This window comes from Babylonia areolata, chromosome 25 (genome assembly GCF_041734735.1).
Source record: "Babylonia areolata isolate BAREFJ2019XMU chromosome 25, ASM4173473v1, whole genome shotgun sequence".
Lineage (NCBI taxonomy): Eukaryota > Metazoa > Mollusca > Gastropoda > Neogastropoda > Buccinidae > Babylonia > Babylonia areolata.
In genome coordinates, this window is record NC_134900.1 from 20,943,736 (window position 1) to 20,961,649 (window position 17,914).

Sequence of the window (17,914 nt, forward strand, 5' to 3'; positions counted from 1 at the left end):
GCATGTCGAAGGTAAGACGTCTCATGCCTTGTGTGTGTGTATGTGTGTGTGCCTTTTGTGTGTGTGCGTGCGTGTGTGCGTGCGTGCATGCGTGTGCGTATGCATGTGCGTGTGTGTGTGCCTGTGCACGTGCATGCAGGTGGGTGTAGGTGTTTGTAAGAGAGAGAGAGAGAGAACACTGAACACTGAACACTTTAATGTCAATAGCTTTACAGCCCTAATGACATGGGGGTTCATAATATAAATAACAACATGTATCAATAGTAATAATATTGATGAAAACCAAAGCCAAAACGAAATCAATCAATCTGTGCAACAAAGCGCAGTTCGACCATCCATTCAAAGTAATGGCATGTAGTGAGAAATAAAAACAAAAACATATATAAATGTATAACATAAATATTTTCCATATGAGAATGACAACACAGATTTCACTTTTCACAATGAGCAACACCTGATACTATTTTATTATTGTTGTTGTGTTTTTTTTCGTCGCATGTTATTCGCTTCGGCAATATATTTTGCAAGTGACTGTAGTGAAGTTTCCTGATTTAGATTAAGCACTCCAAAAATATCTTCATTCTTTGCTAAATTTGTTTTAAATACAACACATTTTTCTCGAATATCGTCATAAGCTTTACAACTAAACAAAAAATGTAATTCATCCTCCCTTAAATGACCGCACATCGGACAAGGGGAGAGTCGGCTCAGTCTGAAACCACTTTTCATAAGCATTCAACCCAATTGTTCTCGTTCTAAATCTGGCGAGACTTGTTTGGTGCCACTTGTTTGTCACGACTGTGATATATTTTTCTGTTTGAAATATACTTTTAAAACTATAAAACCATCTATATTTCTCAGTGCTTTCCATTTTACAGTGCCAATTCTGTTTATATGAAGCAATTAGCCTATCTTTGAATTCTGAAACAAATCCTTCTACACATCCAACTCCCTGACACATCCACACAATCCCAAATCCATTTACAGTTAATGTTTTCTTTACAAAATATACCCAGTTTTCCTTCCCTCTCTCATGTTCATTTACTAACATTTCATACGCCTGCTTACATAATCTCGATGTGGGTAGCCTTATTAATTTTAACCAATATTTTATACATTTCACACATGATTTAATATATAATGGGTATGTACCACTTTCTCCATATAATACAGTATTTGAAGCATGTAATGGTACATTTAAAAAAACGTTTAATAGCTAATGTATGTACTTTTTCTAAATCTTTGTTATCAGAAAGTCCCCAAATTTCAGCACCGTACGTTATCATTGGTTCTATTTGAGTATCAAAAACTTTCCAAAATATGTATGAATCTATCGAGCCTAACTTACGTAAACACCTTAAGATTTCTATAACCCCCTTCTTCCCCTTTCTACAGATCTCTGCTACTGTCCTTGTCAAACTCAGCTTAGTTGTAAAAATCATACCAAGATATTTATAAGCATTAGTTACCTTCACTTCATCAGTTCCATAGTGCCATCTTTCATATCTAGATAGGTAACCACCTTTTCTAAACACAACTACATTTTGTTTTCTCAAGATTAACTTTTAAAAATAATCTATCTGCTTCTTGCTTTAATATGTTCAGCTGATTTTGAAGTCCTATGGCTGTGTCAGACAAAAGAATTACATCATCTGCAAATAACATGAGAAACAGTTCAACAGCCCCCGGGATCATTTGAATCCCATGTCTTCCTTTTTTCGTTATCTCTCCTGCCAGTTCATTAATAAAGAACGAAAACATCATAGGGCTCAACAGACATCCTTGTTTTACGCCATGTGGGCAATCAAATACATCTGAATATACACCCTTCTCACGCACACACGCTAAAACTGCATCATATACACCACGCAGTGCCATATAAAGCTTACCATCAACACCAGTTTTACGTAACACATTCCATAAACTATTTCGATTCACAGAGTCGAAGGCCTTCTGAAAATCTACAAAAGCAACATACAATTTTGTATTTTTTAATAAATGTGTTTGTACAATTGCATACAATGTGAAAATGTGGTCAATGGTGAGGTAACCTGATGGAAATCCAGCTTGCTCTTCAATAATCTTTTCTTCTCGTTAAGCCCATTGAGTTAATCTTCTATTTAAAATGTAAGTGTAAACTTTACTAATGATACTTGTAAGTGCAACTCCACGGTAATTATCTGGAATATTCGGGTCTCCCTTTTTGTGAATACATATGATAATCGATTTTGCCCAATCTGTTGGAAAGATTCCATCATTGAAACATCTGTTAAATAAGAACACCAGAAAATCAACAACATATGTATTTGCCTGCTTTAACATTTCACTCAATATTTTATCTGGGCCTGCACTTTTACCTGGTTTTAAATTGTTTATGCTATCAGTTACTTCTTGCCTGCTAATTGGGTCATTAAAACAAGGTTCTTCAAAATCACCAACCTCCTCTACTACCTCATCTTCTATTTCAGTGTTAGCATTATCTTCAAATACACTAGAAAAATGGTCATACCATTGCTGAGCACTAATATTATTATAAACACCAGCCGCCGTGGCGAAGTGGTTAGCGTCGCGGACTGACGGCTGGGAGGACGCGGGTTCGAATCCCAGCGGAGGTGGGTTTTTCGGCCCGTGGCCGGCTCCTACCCAGAGTTGAGTGTGCTGTGGGCTTAAATGGGGAGACTGGGACCACACAGTCGAGTGTCATCCACTTCAAGGATGCGTCTTTGGGTGTGTTGCTCTAATTACCTGACCAACACTGCAAGTGTCTGTATCTCTCGGGCCTGGTTAACGCCGGGATATCATTATGACAGGAAGCGTAGAGTACAGCCTTGTCACGCAGTCCCAAACCAAAATGGACCTCCATAGCAATATCGTCATCATCATCGTCATCCTCCTCCTCCTTCATCGTCATCAATATAAAAACAAAATAGTCTCAAAGTCTGTGGCTTTCATGCCCTGCTCTCATGGTGACCTCAGTTTCGCTGCCCCTCCACTTCCGTGCTTGGGGTGAGTCCTGTCAATGTCGTCAGTGTCGGCAGATTCATGGGGGGCTGTTGTTTGAGGGACGTGGTGGCGGTCTCCACTCTGGGAGAGACGCTCACTCAGTCTGGCTCCGCGACTAAGCCATTATTGTCGTTAGTAGGGGGGCTTAGTAGGTGGTGTCCTAAGTACGTTAAAACAGAACAGGCACCACTGAACACCACCGAAGTGACTCAGCAGCAGTGCAGGGTCTCCTCTGGTGTGTGGCCTCCAGGCGACCTAACGTCAATGGTTCCCTGTGGACTGCCGACGCTGGAACTGCGACGGACGAACCCGGGTGTGGCCGTGTACGGGGGAATCTAAATGAGCGGCGTGGGAGTAATGCCACTGAAACGGTGCAGATGATGGGGCAGCAAAAAAAAAAAAAAAAAAAAAAAAAAAAATTATTATAAACAAATGCCTTTCTATTTACAGATCTTACTGTTGCCCAAAACAGATTTGAATCTTTGATTGATCATTTTAATTTCTGTAACCTTAGCTCCTCAAATTCACGTTTCTTTCTTCTCTTCAAATAAACATATTCCTTCCTTTCCTTTACAAATGTTTCTTTACGTTCTCTTTTATTTTCTTCAGTTTTACATCTCTGGAAACTTTTAAGAAGGCCTCTGACAAGTCTTTTCTTCCTCTTACACTCATCATCAAACCAATCATTACATTTCTTCTGTCCTCTACCAACTGTTCGAATCATACATGCAGCTGCTCCATACAATGTTCCATTCCATTCATTCTCCTGCCCGGGATGGGCGTAGAGGAGACATGAGGGACGATTCCGTAGTCAGACGACGCCATCCGGTTCTATCTTCTGCCTGTCGTATCAGCGTAGCGCTATCCATATTGGTCCATTCCTTGATGTTGTCCATCCAGCATTTGGCTTGCCTCCCTCTTCGCCTACCACCCTCTAGCGTTCCCTGTAGAACTGTCTTTTGCAGTGAATTGTGGCGTGTCACATGCCCGAACCATGACAGCTTCCTCCTTTTGACCACTGCTAAGAGTGGTTCCAGTGGACCCACTAGCATAGTTATTTGGCTCTTGACAAAGTCATTGGTCTTTCTGTCCTTCCATGAGATTCCAAGCAGTCGTCTGAAGCATTTTGTCTCAAACGTCTGGACTTTCCTAGTCATACAATGTACATGAAAACAATTTGACACAGGTATTAACATCAACATTTAACATGTCATAAGCATTCTGTAAACACTCCTTAAACTGACAACTGTCCAACTCATCCTTATATACATGCACATTTTCCTCAGACCACACTATCCTTTCTTCTCCTTTTTGAATTGAATCAGATTCTTTTTCAGTACTTAATCCATTTATGAAGGATAATTCGACTGGCAGATGCCATGAAAATAAACTGTCACCAATACATAAATTACAACTATCTAATAAACAGTCAGAAACAAGAAAATAATCAATGACACTACATCCTTGGGGAGAAACAAAAGTAAAATCGCCGTCTCGATCCCCATTACAAAAACCATTCAAAATTACAAGTTCAAACAAAAAGCAAAAGTCCAACAGGGATTTCCCAAAATTATTTATAGTAACATCCTTTGAACAACATGAATCTTCCTTCACATTTTCCCAATCAAGATCAAAAACATTGATACCCATATCTTCACTTTTAGACTGCTCACAACCTGTACGTGCATTCAAATCTCCACAGAGAGAGAATGTGTGTGTGTGTCTGTGCGCACGCCCACGTGCATGTAAGCACGTACTGAACATATCTCTTTTTTTTCTTTAAAACAGGTGCTACTTCCAGCAGCATTCATCTTCACACCAATGCCACTAATCTTCAGTTGTTCCAACTACTAAATGTGACCCAGACAAAATCAATAAAATCATCCTATCAAGCAAAGCAAGGGAAGATGAACAGCACAAAAAACTGGAAAGTTTGCTCTCTGTTTTTGAACAAGCCTTCATACACTGCCATCGTAACTATGTCCACTAACACATCTTCTCTTCACATGAATTGCTGCCCGAAACGCAAAAATGAGCCAGCACCACATCCAACACAACAGTCGCCATCCAAAAACATCAGAAGGTCATGGTCCAGGTGAACTGACTGGCATTACTCTCCACCCTGGCGCACAAGCCAGATGGGCACTCAGTCCCCACAATAGCAGCTAGCTGATCAAAGACATCTCTGAGATTCAGGACCAGAACACTGAATCACAGAATGTTACATTCCACAAAGAGGAAATGCCAGTGTGGATTCAGTCCAATGCCAAAGACAGAGACAAAATTCAAAGGAAACTTCAGGCGTGCATCAACCCACTCACTCCTGATGATCATACAGACAGCAGCATTGTCAACATCGTCACTGGAATGATATCCAATCAGAATGTCAGCATTACAAAGCTTTGGATTTGGGGTTAAGCAGATGGAAGAATTTGAGGGCACATGGCCAGAAAGGTTCAATGCTTCCCTTAGTTCGAAGATCGTCACCATAACTGTCAGTTTAAAAAACGGCAAATAAAAAAAGGATCTGGAACCACATTTGACACAGAATTCATCTACCGTAGAGTCATGGATCTGATGAGGACTAGAATTCTTGAACTGGTAAGCTTATTTCAACATGAGCTGGCACTAATTCCAACTTCCATGTTTACAGACAATGAGCTCCTGAGACCTTCCATCAGACAAAGTCTGTACTGAAATGAACACTGCAATGTCATCTGTCCATAAGTGCATGTCAGAAAGCTGATGTGATCATTGATGGCTGTGCAGTACTGTGGACTGTCTGTTGGCCATCAGTACTTAGTACATCAGGGCTCAGTATAAATGTATGTGGACAGTTTCCTGGAGACGATTATTACCGAATTGAAAGAGTGATGTTTATCTTGTCTTTGACAGATATTATCCAAACAACATCAAAATCACCACCAGATCCTCTTGAGCTGTGGAAACAGCCACAAGGTGCCACCATCTCAGACCAGACACTGTTATGCCTCCTCAAAGTGTAACACTGACAGTGACTGACAACAAAATACAGATTATTGCTATCATCTGTGAGCAGCTGCTGGAAAAGGTACATGATCTTTAGGTTCAAGGGTTCTTTCGGTGCAAGCTCGTAGTGACTGCTGATGACCCCATCCCAGCTGAAGTCGAGAATGGCATCTCATCCCCAGCTGAAGATATGCAAACCACACATGAGGAGGGTGATGTCATTTTGGCTCAACTGATTGTGTGGGCAGCGAAGGAAGTGTACTCCTTTTATCAGGATTCTGTCAGATGACACATGTGTTTGTTTTACTGTTGCATTACTACCTGCCTCAGGAGATCACTGCCGCTGTTGTGATGGAAGGCAAAACTTCCCAGAAAACATCATGTGACATTGCCGCAACAGTCAAATAGAATGAACATAATTATCATCCCAGACCTTCTAGCAGCACACACCCTCTCAGGTCATGGCACAGTGGCTTATATGTGGGGTATCGGAAAAGCCACATTTCTAAAACTTCTTCAAAAAGGGTTTTCACTTAAAAGCTTGGGGATCCCAGAATCTGATTTTGATCAAACCATCCAGCAGACTACTCAGTTTATTGGTGCTTGTTACAGCTGCAAATGCACAAAAATGACCAAGATCAGGTTTGAAGCCTGGCTCTTTAAAACATCAAGAAAATCAGCAGCACCTCCAAGACTGAGATCACTGCCACCAACAGCAGCAGTCTTCACTGAGAATGTGATATATGCTCATCTGCAGGCATCCATTTGGTAAGGAGCACTGGATCCTGATCCACCAGATCTTTACCCAACTGACTTCAGGTCATACAAGACTGACACAATTTTGCTGCCTATCAGGTTATCCCCTGGTGTTGAAGCAGCACCTGCTGAGGTGCTGCAAATGTTGAAGTGTGACTGCAGCACAGAAGAACCTTTTTTAACTGCACAGTGTGGGTGTGCCACTGCACAAATGACATGCACTGTCTTTTGTAAATGTTACCTATATGAAAGCTGTCAAAATCCATGGACCAAATGTGCTGATGTCCTTGACAGAGAAGACAATGAAGAACCTGACACTGCAAGTAATGAATGACCACCTTCTGCTTGATTCACAAACAAACAATATATTTGCCATGTTTTTTGTTGTTTTTTTGTGTGTTTTGTTGTTGTTGTTGTTGTTGGTCTATTTCTTTTGTGCCCTGACTGCAAATGTCCAAACAAAACATTTACTTTAGTAACACATTATAACAGTTCAACGTGGCTATGGCTTTTACGTGTTACACAATTCATGTATCTTCGCTCATGTTCCTGTGTCCCATAATAAGTATCAGTATCAATATTAGTAGCTCAAGGAGGTGTCACTGCATTCGGACAAATCCATATACGCTACACCACACCTGCCAAGCAGATCCCTGACCAGCAGCGTAACTCAACGCGCTTAGTCAGGCCTTGAGAAAAAAAGAAAAAGAAAAAAAGAAAATGATAATTATAATGATGATGATGACACTACTACTAATAATAACAGTAATAAATAAAAATTTTAAAAAAGGATAAACAGTGTACAACACATATTGGTACGTTTCAAGCCATATTGTGCAATATCCTAGGTTAGTACTTTCTGTTAATGTGTGTGTGTAATGGTTTTCTGACCATCTGACGCTGACCTACTTGTTTCACAAGCCTTCCAGTGTACATGTTATATTTAAATGCTTTTATAATGTTTCCCATTTATTTATGATAATGTAACTTTACTGTGTATTATGTCAGTAGTGCTATGTACCATTCTACTTGGTCAGAAAATCACATTAGCCTCCTACCTCCACACCCATCCATTTCTTAAATTTTGGCGGCGGCCATTTTCATGCTATAAACATATAATCAAGCTAAGTGAGTAATTCAAAATATATTCTATATGTCCCAAAGTAGGAAACACTCAGTGCTGTTTTGTCGCAAGAAAGAAAACTATCACTCTATGTGAAACCAAACATGTGCTGTCATTGTTTTCCTTTTGGCCACCATATTGGTCACCATCTTTGAAATGCGAAAGTGCAAGCAAACAATGGAAAATGAAATTTTCTTTAAAGATAACTTCTTCTTACATTTCCTGGCCAGTCTGTCACAAAAATAGCATTGTGTATTTGAAATAGTAATTGAAACCAATTTTTTGTAGTTCAGGCCACCATCTTGGTGGCCATGTTGGATTTCTCAAAATGCTCAACAATAACAGGGTGGCATCAGTTGGATATGTGATCTAGGGACACTAAAGAGTTCAAAACCGTTGAGATCCATTATGAGACCAATTGTTTTTAGGTCAAGCCAAAATTGTCATTTGGCTGCCGGACTACAGCAACGGATACAAGATACCACCTTTGAAAGCCTTCATGGATGACACACCAGTCCTTTCAACAAAAGAGGGTGACCCGTGAAATATTGAAGCAGTTGGATGAACAAGTTGCTTCAGCCAGGATGAACTTCAAACCAAAGAAAATACGGAGCCTCTCACTGCCTAGAAACGGTAGCTGAAACGGTCACATTCACTGTAGCCAAACAAGCCATTCCAGCGGTTTCAGATGAACCAGTCAGGAGCCTTGGAAGATGGTATGATGAGTCCCTGAAAGACACAAAAAGAGGAAAGGAAACCAAGCAGACAGCAGAAGAAGGCCTGCATATCATAGACCAGTCTAGCCTTCCTGGCAAATACAAAATGTGGTGCCTACAGTCTATGCTGATACCAAAGCTCTTGTGGCCTCTCCTGATATATGATATCAACTGTAGTACAGTCGGGTCGATTGAGGCCAAGATCAAAAAGTACACACGCAAATGGCTTGGTGTCCCACCTGATCTCACTGACATGGCATTCTACTGTTGTCAAGCAAAGCTGAGGCTACCTCTGAAATCCCTTGTCAAAGAATACAAGGTAGGCAAGGCAAGACTTCTCAGCATGCTCGAAGACTCTGGAGACACTATTGTGAAATCCAGCCAACCCAAGCTGAAGACTGGCAGAAAATGTAAAGTCAGGGAGGCACTCAGTGCAGCAAAAGAAAGTCTCAAGATGAAGGAAGTAGTAGGACGTACCCAAACCAACAGACAGGGCCTGGGATCGACAGATGTTAATAATAATAATAATAATAATACATAGTTTTTCTATGGGACGATATCCAGCACCAATGCTGCTCAAACATCATCTAGTTGACTATAAACATGCCTTAAAAAACACATCAACCGCTATCTGACAATGGAAAACATCCAGTGTGTTCATATGAATGAAAAAGCACACTTAAGAGATGAATCAGATTATAAAAGCTATGAAGTAAATAAGGCTTAGATGAAAACAAAATGCATTTCAAAGAACACACACACACACACACACACACTCACAAGCACACACACATATAATGTGCGCGCGTGCGCGCACACACACACACACACATATATATATATATGTCTCTCCCTTACAGACACACACACACACTCACACACAGACACACACATGCAGACATTAAATATCAACTGCACTAAAAACAAAATTGCATAAGCATTAAGATATTTTTTTATTTTCTAACATAGAATTCTGTTCGGACATACTAACATGCCTACACACTTACCCACGCGTACCAGAGCACTGTACCCTCACAAACACATGCATGCACGCACACGCACACACACACACACACACACACATACGCGCGCCCATTAAAAATAACCGGATAGAAAAAAAAAAGCCATCGCATCTAAGACCAAAACTACATAAAATACACAATGCATTAAAACAGACTACAAAAATACACTTACACACATGTACCAGAGCACTGTACCCTCACAAACACATGCACGCACGCACACACACACACACCCATTAAAAATACAAAAATGCTAGTACAAAGATACTTGTTAACAGGCATACCTTGGTTTAACTATTCTGCCCAGAACAAAAATGCTTACAGAAAAGGTAAGTTTTCAGATGTGACTTAAAGGAATGCAGATCAGAGGCATTTCTAAGAGATGAAGGTAGAGAAAAGAGTTCAACACTTGGGGAACCTGAGCTCTGAAAGACCTATTTCCAGCGCATTTGAGATTAGTCCTTGGAACTTTAAGCAGCTTTTCAGAACTGGATCTTAATGTTCTGTGCGGTTCATACGTTTCCAATACAGAGGAGAGATACAATGGAAGAGACTTGTCAAAATGTTTGAAGGCGAGTGTTGCTAACTTACAGTGAATGTGGGACTCAATTGGAAGCCAGTGTAACTGATTCAGCAGACGTGTAACATGATCAGATTTCTTTTTGGCGAGAACCAGTCGTGCAGCATTGTTCTGAATTTTCTGTTATCTGTTGATGAAGGAAGACGGTAAACCAGCAAGAATGGGATCGCAGTAATCCAGTCTAGACAGGACAAAAGAGGAAACCAATTGAGCCATATTTTTCTGTTATGTAGGGTCTGACTGAGGCTAGCCTTCGGAGATGAAAATTACATGAGCAACACAAGAATGAAATTTGGTCATTCATAGTCAAGGTTTGATCGAGATACAGACCCAGGTATTTGGCTGATGTTTGAAATGCTACTTAAGCAGGGCCAAATGTAACTGGGTCCTTTTCTGCTGCCTTAAGATGAGTTAGGTCTCCAATGGCTAAGGGGGTGACAATGGCCAATTTAAGACAATCATCAACAATGCCTGACTCTAGAGAATGATTAATAATTCTGGTGATCAAAGGGAGAAGGTCAACAAGACATCATTTCAATAGGTTAATGGGCAATGGATCAAGGTCACAATTCTTACTTGGAGATTTAAGAATATAAAATCTCTTCCAGCTTTTTCAGAGAGAGGTCTAAAACATGTCATTAAATTTCCTTTAAAATCATTAAATCGGTCCTCTGGTGGGCTAGCATCCAGTTCTTGTCGGATGTTTTTAATTTTGTCATTAAAATAATTACTAAAAGCATCAGGGAGATCCTCAGGAGGAATGTTTTTTGGCAGCAACAGTTCTCTACTTTTGCCAATGAGCTGGTTTGATACAGCATTGAGCTGTTTGGATGTGGAACACTGACTGATGGAGGCGCTGAAATGTTGACGCTTTGCAGCTGTCTGCATGTCATTCAGTTTTTTTACGCTCCTTGACATAAATCTGTCTGGAGACAGTCAGTCTGTTGAAGTGCCAGACGTGCTTGGCCTGTCGTTCTCGACGCTTGGCAGCCCTCAGTTCATCAGTCATCCAGGGAGCAGAGGGATGGTCAGCAACAAGGCCAGTGGAGAGAGGGGCATGCCTGTCCAGTATCTGACGGAAGCCAGTGTTGTATGTTGTCAGAAGAGATGAGCTTAGAGTCAATTCCATCCATGAAGGATTTGATGTCAGCCTGGAATACCTCAATGTTAATCATCTTTGTGTTCCGTGATGTAACAAAATGTTTTGGTCGCTTCAGTCTTTTAAAAGGGATGTCATAAAGAATTGCCATGCGATCAGCAAGAGCCAAGTCCATGACCTTAAACTGGGGGGTGTGAATGTTCTCTCAAACCACAAGCCAGTCAAGAGTGTGACCATGTTTGTGGGTTGGTTCACATATTAGCTGTTTTAACCCTTGGTCATGAAGTAGAGTACGCAACCGTAGTATATCTGAACTGCTGGTCTGTTCATAATGAAGGTTAAAATCGCCAGTTAAAACTAAGTCTCCTGCTTCTCGGTTGTATTTATCCAGGAGATTAGAAAACTCAGTAACAAAAGTCTGGGTGTTACATTTATTGTGTCGACTTGTGGGGGTCTATAAATGCAAATAATATGGCACACTGAACTATTGCACTAAACTCTTGATGCTACACCCTCAAATGATGTATAATCGAGGGGTTTCAATGTACAGATATCCTGAATATGGCTTCTCATAATGGTTGCAATACCACCTCCCTTCCTAACTTGTCTAGGGAATGATTTCAGTTTGTACCCTTGCGGCGTAAGCTGCGCAATATATGATTCATCTCCCTGCTTATACAACCAGGTCTCAGTCAGTATGGTGATGTCAAAAGCATGGTCAACAATCACATCGTGAATAAAAGCGGCCTTCTGTCTGCATGACTGAACGTTCACACACATCAGTTTTAGATATGATGGGTGAGAGGGTAAATCAGTTGACTGTAGATTCTTCATGGGGACTATAAGAATAAGATTAAAAGAGTTTACTCTCACCTTATGAATCATGTGTGGTTCGGGATTTGAAATGTTGGTTCTATCTTGAACGACACGTATAATTTTCCTTTTCCATACTCCCCCTCGACAAGATCATTTTTTACGGGGGAAGTTGTAGCCAATATTCAAGTCTTTGAGATGTCGTATCACACCCTGAGATAAAAGAGTGTGTGTGTGTGCTGTCCCAGTGTAAGCAAATGGTGCCGAGTGTACTTGCATGGCCAGGCGCGTGCATTGAACACTGTGTGTGTTGGGCATACTCCAGCAACGGCGGACGGCAATATGAAACTGAAGCCCAGAGCAAAAATGTCCGAATGAACAGTTTAAAAGCACATGGAACAGAATAAAACCACCACATTAAAGGTATGTCCATTACCAAGTAGTCTAACAGATATAAACACAATTTAAAACGCAGGGAATAAAACAATCACTAAAAACTTGAGAGAGCAAAAGAGCCTGCCTGTCAAGCGACTAGTCCGCACTCACGATGTTATAGTGGCCCAAAACAAAGGGGAAAGCAAAAAGGAAGAGGATGATAAATGAGTCCAGAAGGCAGTCCAACAAGGCCAGCAGGGGCAGTGAACAACATGGGAAAATGCATTCCAAAGGAGCCTCAGCTGGAGCGACATGTGGGACATGGCCCCTCTGAGGATTAGCTTCGTCCTAGGATCTGTGTACGACCTCCTTCCCTTGAATACACACTAGGTGAAACTGGGGAAAGCAGAGGACCCTGTTTGCCCACTCTGCCATTGCAAACAAACAGTGGAACATGTCCTCAGCTCATGCAAAGTGGCATTAAGCCAAGGACGGTACAAATGGAGGCACAACCAAGTGCTAAAAGAAATTGCACATGTGGTGAGCACTGCCCAAGGAGCACCCACCCACACCACCAGCAGTTCCAGTAAAGTTCCACTCTGCAGAAGGCAAAAAAGTCTGGCCAGGAACAGCTCTAACATGCAAAGCATGGAAACATGGGCTGTTGGATGGTGCTGAAGATTGGGAATGCACAGTTGACCTACCAGAAGGGAAGAAACACCCGCAAATCATCAGCAAGAACAGCATGAGACCTGACATAGTATTCCAGTCCAAGGCAACGAAACAAGCGATTCTGACTGAGCTCACTGTGCCATACGAAAGCAGATTGGAGGAAGCCCACATCTACAAGTCTGAGAAGTATGCTAGTCTAGCCGGCCAGCAGCCTGAGAGAATCTGGCTTCCAAGCCAAAGTCCTCGTCATAGAGATTGGTGCAAGAGGGTTTGTAAGCATATCTACCTACAGCCTCATGAAACAGCTGTCAATTTCTGGCAGAGAGAGGACAAGGGCTCTCAAGGCAATGGCAGAAGCAGCAGAAAAGAGTTCCAGCTGGATCTAGTCGAGGAGGAATGAAAGCAGACTTCATAAAGATTAAATTTCCCTACTAAAACTAGAGGTATGATGGCTCAGAGGTCAAAACGTCTGCCAGAGATGTGACTCAGTCCTGAAGTGGCGACCAACCTGGAGGCGCGGGTCTGAACCTGCTGAGGACCAGATTGAAAAAAAAAAGGCAGCAAAACAAGGGCATCCAGGAGTCATGACCTGGGTGTGGCTCAGCCCCCTTAGAGAGTAAGGAGTAAAGGGCTGAAACACTTGACTGAGGAGGGCTTCTTCTCTGAAGACCTTGTATTGTCCAGCTCTCCCTAGAGTTTCTTATCACTGCAGCACTGTACTGTATTATACCATATTGTAGTCTATTATACAACACTGCAGCACTGTACTGTGCCATATCACATTGTAGTCCATTAAACTACACTGCTGCACTGTACTGTGTTATACTGTAGTCCAATTTATTACACTGCAGTATTGCACTGTTTCATATCATATTGTAGTGCTGTCTCATATCATATATTGTAGTCCATTATATTACACAGCAGTAATGTACTATACTGTATCATATTGTATTCTAATATATTACACTTCAATATGCTGAGTTGCCTCTGTGTTGCACTGCACTGCACCATATCATCAAAACAGATATCAGAGTGACAGTGAGTGAAATCTGGGTTCTCTCAATCTCTCAATGCTCATCCCCCCACCTGTGATGAGTTCTTTAACAAGTGGAAAATTGTAGACAAACCCTCTGGTCAATGTCATGATCATCTACATATCTGGGCCATGAACTGGCAAAGGGAAACAGCCCTTCAATTCTTCTTTCAAGCACACAACCCCAGCAAACTGAAAATGATACAGGATGTTCATTCTAGGAGCTTTCACAGTGTTTCAGAGACTCACTGGATGAACATGTTGTGAGTCCTTTCCATTTTCAAGGTGTCGGAGACACATATTCACGTCCTGTAAGAAGCCTGCCTTGAAATGAAATCAATATCCAAAGATATTGGCAAAACTAATTGTCAATGCAATAAAACTGATCATTGCTGCTAAAAAAAAACAAAAAAACATGGTATATTCAGTCAAGCATGGATTGTCGCATGCCTTGTTCAAAACATAATCTCCTTGACTAAAAAAAAGTAGAGATGTCAGTCTTGCAACAGAGTCCTTTGAGCTGGTCACAAAAAGGGGACAATGGAGGTAACAACACTGAATGCTACAACAGCATGACCAACATTATCACATGACAATAACACAGTACTGTAAGGATGAGGGTTTGGAGGTGGAGAGGGAAAAAGAAATGGTGTCCACATACAATTCAAACAATGGAGCCAGAATTTTCCTGGTTCCTCACTGACTATGGTGTTCTCAAGGGGACTACAGCACAGGGCAGCAGACCAAGGGCAGACAACACCCACAGCACAGGGTAGCATACCAAGGGCAGACAACACCTACAGCACAGGGCAGCAGACCAAGGGCAGACAACACTGACATCACAGGGCAGCATACCAATGGCAGGCAATACCCACAGCATAGGGCAGCATAGCAAGCACAGACCACCTACAGCACAAGGCAGCATTCCAGTGACAGACAACACCTACAGCACGGGGCAGCATGCCAAGGACAGACAACACCCGCACCACAGGACAGGGTATCAAGGGAGAGAACACCCACAGGACAGGGCAGTATCCTTTGGGAACACCCACAGCAAAAGGTACCAAGAGCAGAGAACACACAGAGCTCGGGATACCAAAGGAGGAAATACCCACAGCACACAGAGCAGTATCTTATGGGAACACCACAGCACAGGGCAGGATACCAAGGGCAGAGAACAACCATGGCTCACAACCTGTCAGTCCTGTTCTAGTCACTAGAGTTGTGTCCGCCTTTGTAATGTGTGCTCAACCTACCTCCTCTGGGGAAGCCACACAAACTCAGAGAATTAGATATAATTAACTTTTCAGGTGATTTTTTCGTGTGTTTCTTATTTTGTTTCTCATTGTGTGTGTGTGTGTGTGTGTGTGTGTGTGTGTGTGTGTGTGTGTGTGTGTGTGTGTTGTTGTTGTTGTTGTTGTGTGCATGCATGTTGTAGGTGTGTGTGTAAGTGTGAGCTGAGATGTGTGTTTGTATGTGTGTGCATTGATGTATGTACGTGTGTGCATGCTTATGAGTGTGCACACTGATGTGAGTGAAGCAAGAGTTTTGTATCTGCCTCTGTGCGTGTACTTAAATCTTATGTCCACTCACTCAGCATGATTTTAGAGAGACCTATGATTTGTGAGTCAGAGTGCATTTTGCATGCATGTATTTCATTCCTGTGTGTATAGTTGTGCAAACACATGCCCTGTCATGCTTGCACATGGTTTGTGCCCTGTGCTTTTTTAAACCACAGGCATCTATCCATTTGTCTACATCCACATACACCCTAACTGTGCATCTGCATACACTTGTTGCTTGCAAGTATAATGATTGATGCATTCATGATGTACTTTTTAAAACCACTGCAAGGATGGGAAAAAGATAGAAAGACTACAATGGGTTCACCTATAGTCAGCAAACATGGTGAGCGTATCGATGTCGGTGAATTCCCCCAGCCCCTTGCCCTCACAGGCACCCCAGATGTCAGCAATCAGAATCTGAGCTCGTTTGTACAGACCCACTGCAACACAGCATTGCACAGCTCATTTGTACAGACCCACTGCAACACAGCATCACACATCTCACAGCTCGTTTGTACAGACCTACTGCAACACAGCAACACACACCTCATAGCTCATTTGTACAGACCCACTGCAACACAGCAACATACACCTCATAGCTCATTTGTACAGACCCACTGCAACACAGCATCACACACCTCACAGCTCATTTGTACAGACCCACTGCAACACAGCATCACACACCTCACAGCTCATTTGTACAGACCCACTGCAACACAGCATCACACACCTCATAGCTCATTTGTACAGACCCACTGCAACAGCATCACACACCTCACAGTTTGTTTGTACAGACCCACTGCAACACAGCATCACACAGCTTGTTTGTACAGACACACTGCAACACAGCATCACACAGCTCGTTTGTACAGACCCACTGCAACACAGCATCACACACCTCATAGCTCGTTTGTACAGACCCACTGCAACACAGCATCACACACCTCATAGCTCGTTTGTACAGACCCACTGCAACACAGCATCACACACCTCACACCTCCTTTGTATAGACCCACTGTAACACTGCATCACACACCTCACACCTCCTTTGACTCTAGAATCACACAAACACAATACAATACAATACATCTTTATTCATCCATTTGGAAATTAAAAATTGTGCAGCCACATGCTCGTCACTCACCCTTCACAATATCTCAACCAACAACCAAGTCCAACACACTCACAACATGACAAATGTTCAACAAAAGATAAAACAGCAATGTATAAAGCTAAATACACATAAGCAAGTAACACAACACAGTGGGCACATTTCCCACACACACACCCAAGTCCCTTTACCCTCCACACACACACACATACACTTTGTAAAATGACATGAATATTAAGAAACACAATGTCAGAACAAGAAATGCTTGACTGAAATCATTATAAATTGTTACATTGCAGGTGCCGTATCAAATAAATGCAACATGCGGTAAAAGAAATAGGTTCTAAAGTAATTGGTACATTAACCCTTTCGCTGCCAGGAAAATAAGATTTACGTGAAATCTATTTAATAATAATAATAATAATGGTATTTATATAGCGCTGAATCTTGTGCAGAGACAAATCAAAGCGCTTTCGCACCAGTCATTCACACGCATGCATAACCCTAAAACTGTAGAAACTAAAGACAAGGAAGGGCAGGCAAGGGAGGCTATTTTGGGAAGAGGTGGGTTTTAAGGCCAGATTTGAAAGAGCTGAGTGTGGAGACTTGACGAAGCGAAAGAGGACGTTCATTCCAATCGCAAGGTCCAGAGACAGAGAAAGAAAGGCGGCCAACAGTTGAGTGTTTGAATGTGGGTATGTGCAGAGTGGATCCGAAGCCGATGGTAGTGAGCGAGATGGAGTGTAGAGGTGAAGGCAGCCGCAGAGATAGGAAGGGGCAGTTTTGTGAATGCATCTATAACATAGAGTGCTGATCTTGTACTTTATTCGGTGTGAGACAGGGAGCCAGTGGAGATGTTGCAAAAGAGGAGTGATGTGCTCAGATCTTTTCTTTCTGAGGACGAGTCGGGCAGCAGAGTTTTGTATGCACTGAAGGGATTGAATGGATGAAGCAGGCAAACCAGACAATCGAGAGTTACAGTAGTCAAGGCGAGAGAGAATGAGAGAAACGACAAGTCTAGATGTTGCGTCAGTGGACAGATATTTCTGGACGGCACT

The 17,914-nt window shown here is 42.0% G+C and overlaps 1 protein-coding gene across 1 annotated transcript in view; it reads right to left on the reverse strand.

Annotated features, from left to right (window-relative positions):
• LOC143300030 (queuosine 5'-phosphate N-glycosylase/hydrolase-like) overlaps positions 1-17,914 on the reverse strand; it is a 94,347-nt gene that overhangs the window by 8,203 nt on the left and 68,230 nt on the right. Inside the window, exon 7 of the mRNA XM_076613585.1 lies at positions 16,071-16,185. Within this exon, the coding sequence (XP_076469700.1) occupies positions 16,071-16,185 (115 nt within the window). The remainder of the gene's footprint in view (positions 1-16,070; positions 16,186-17,914) is intronic.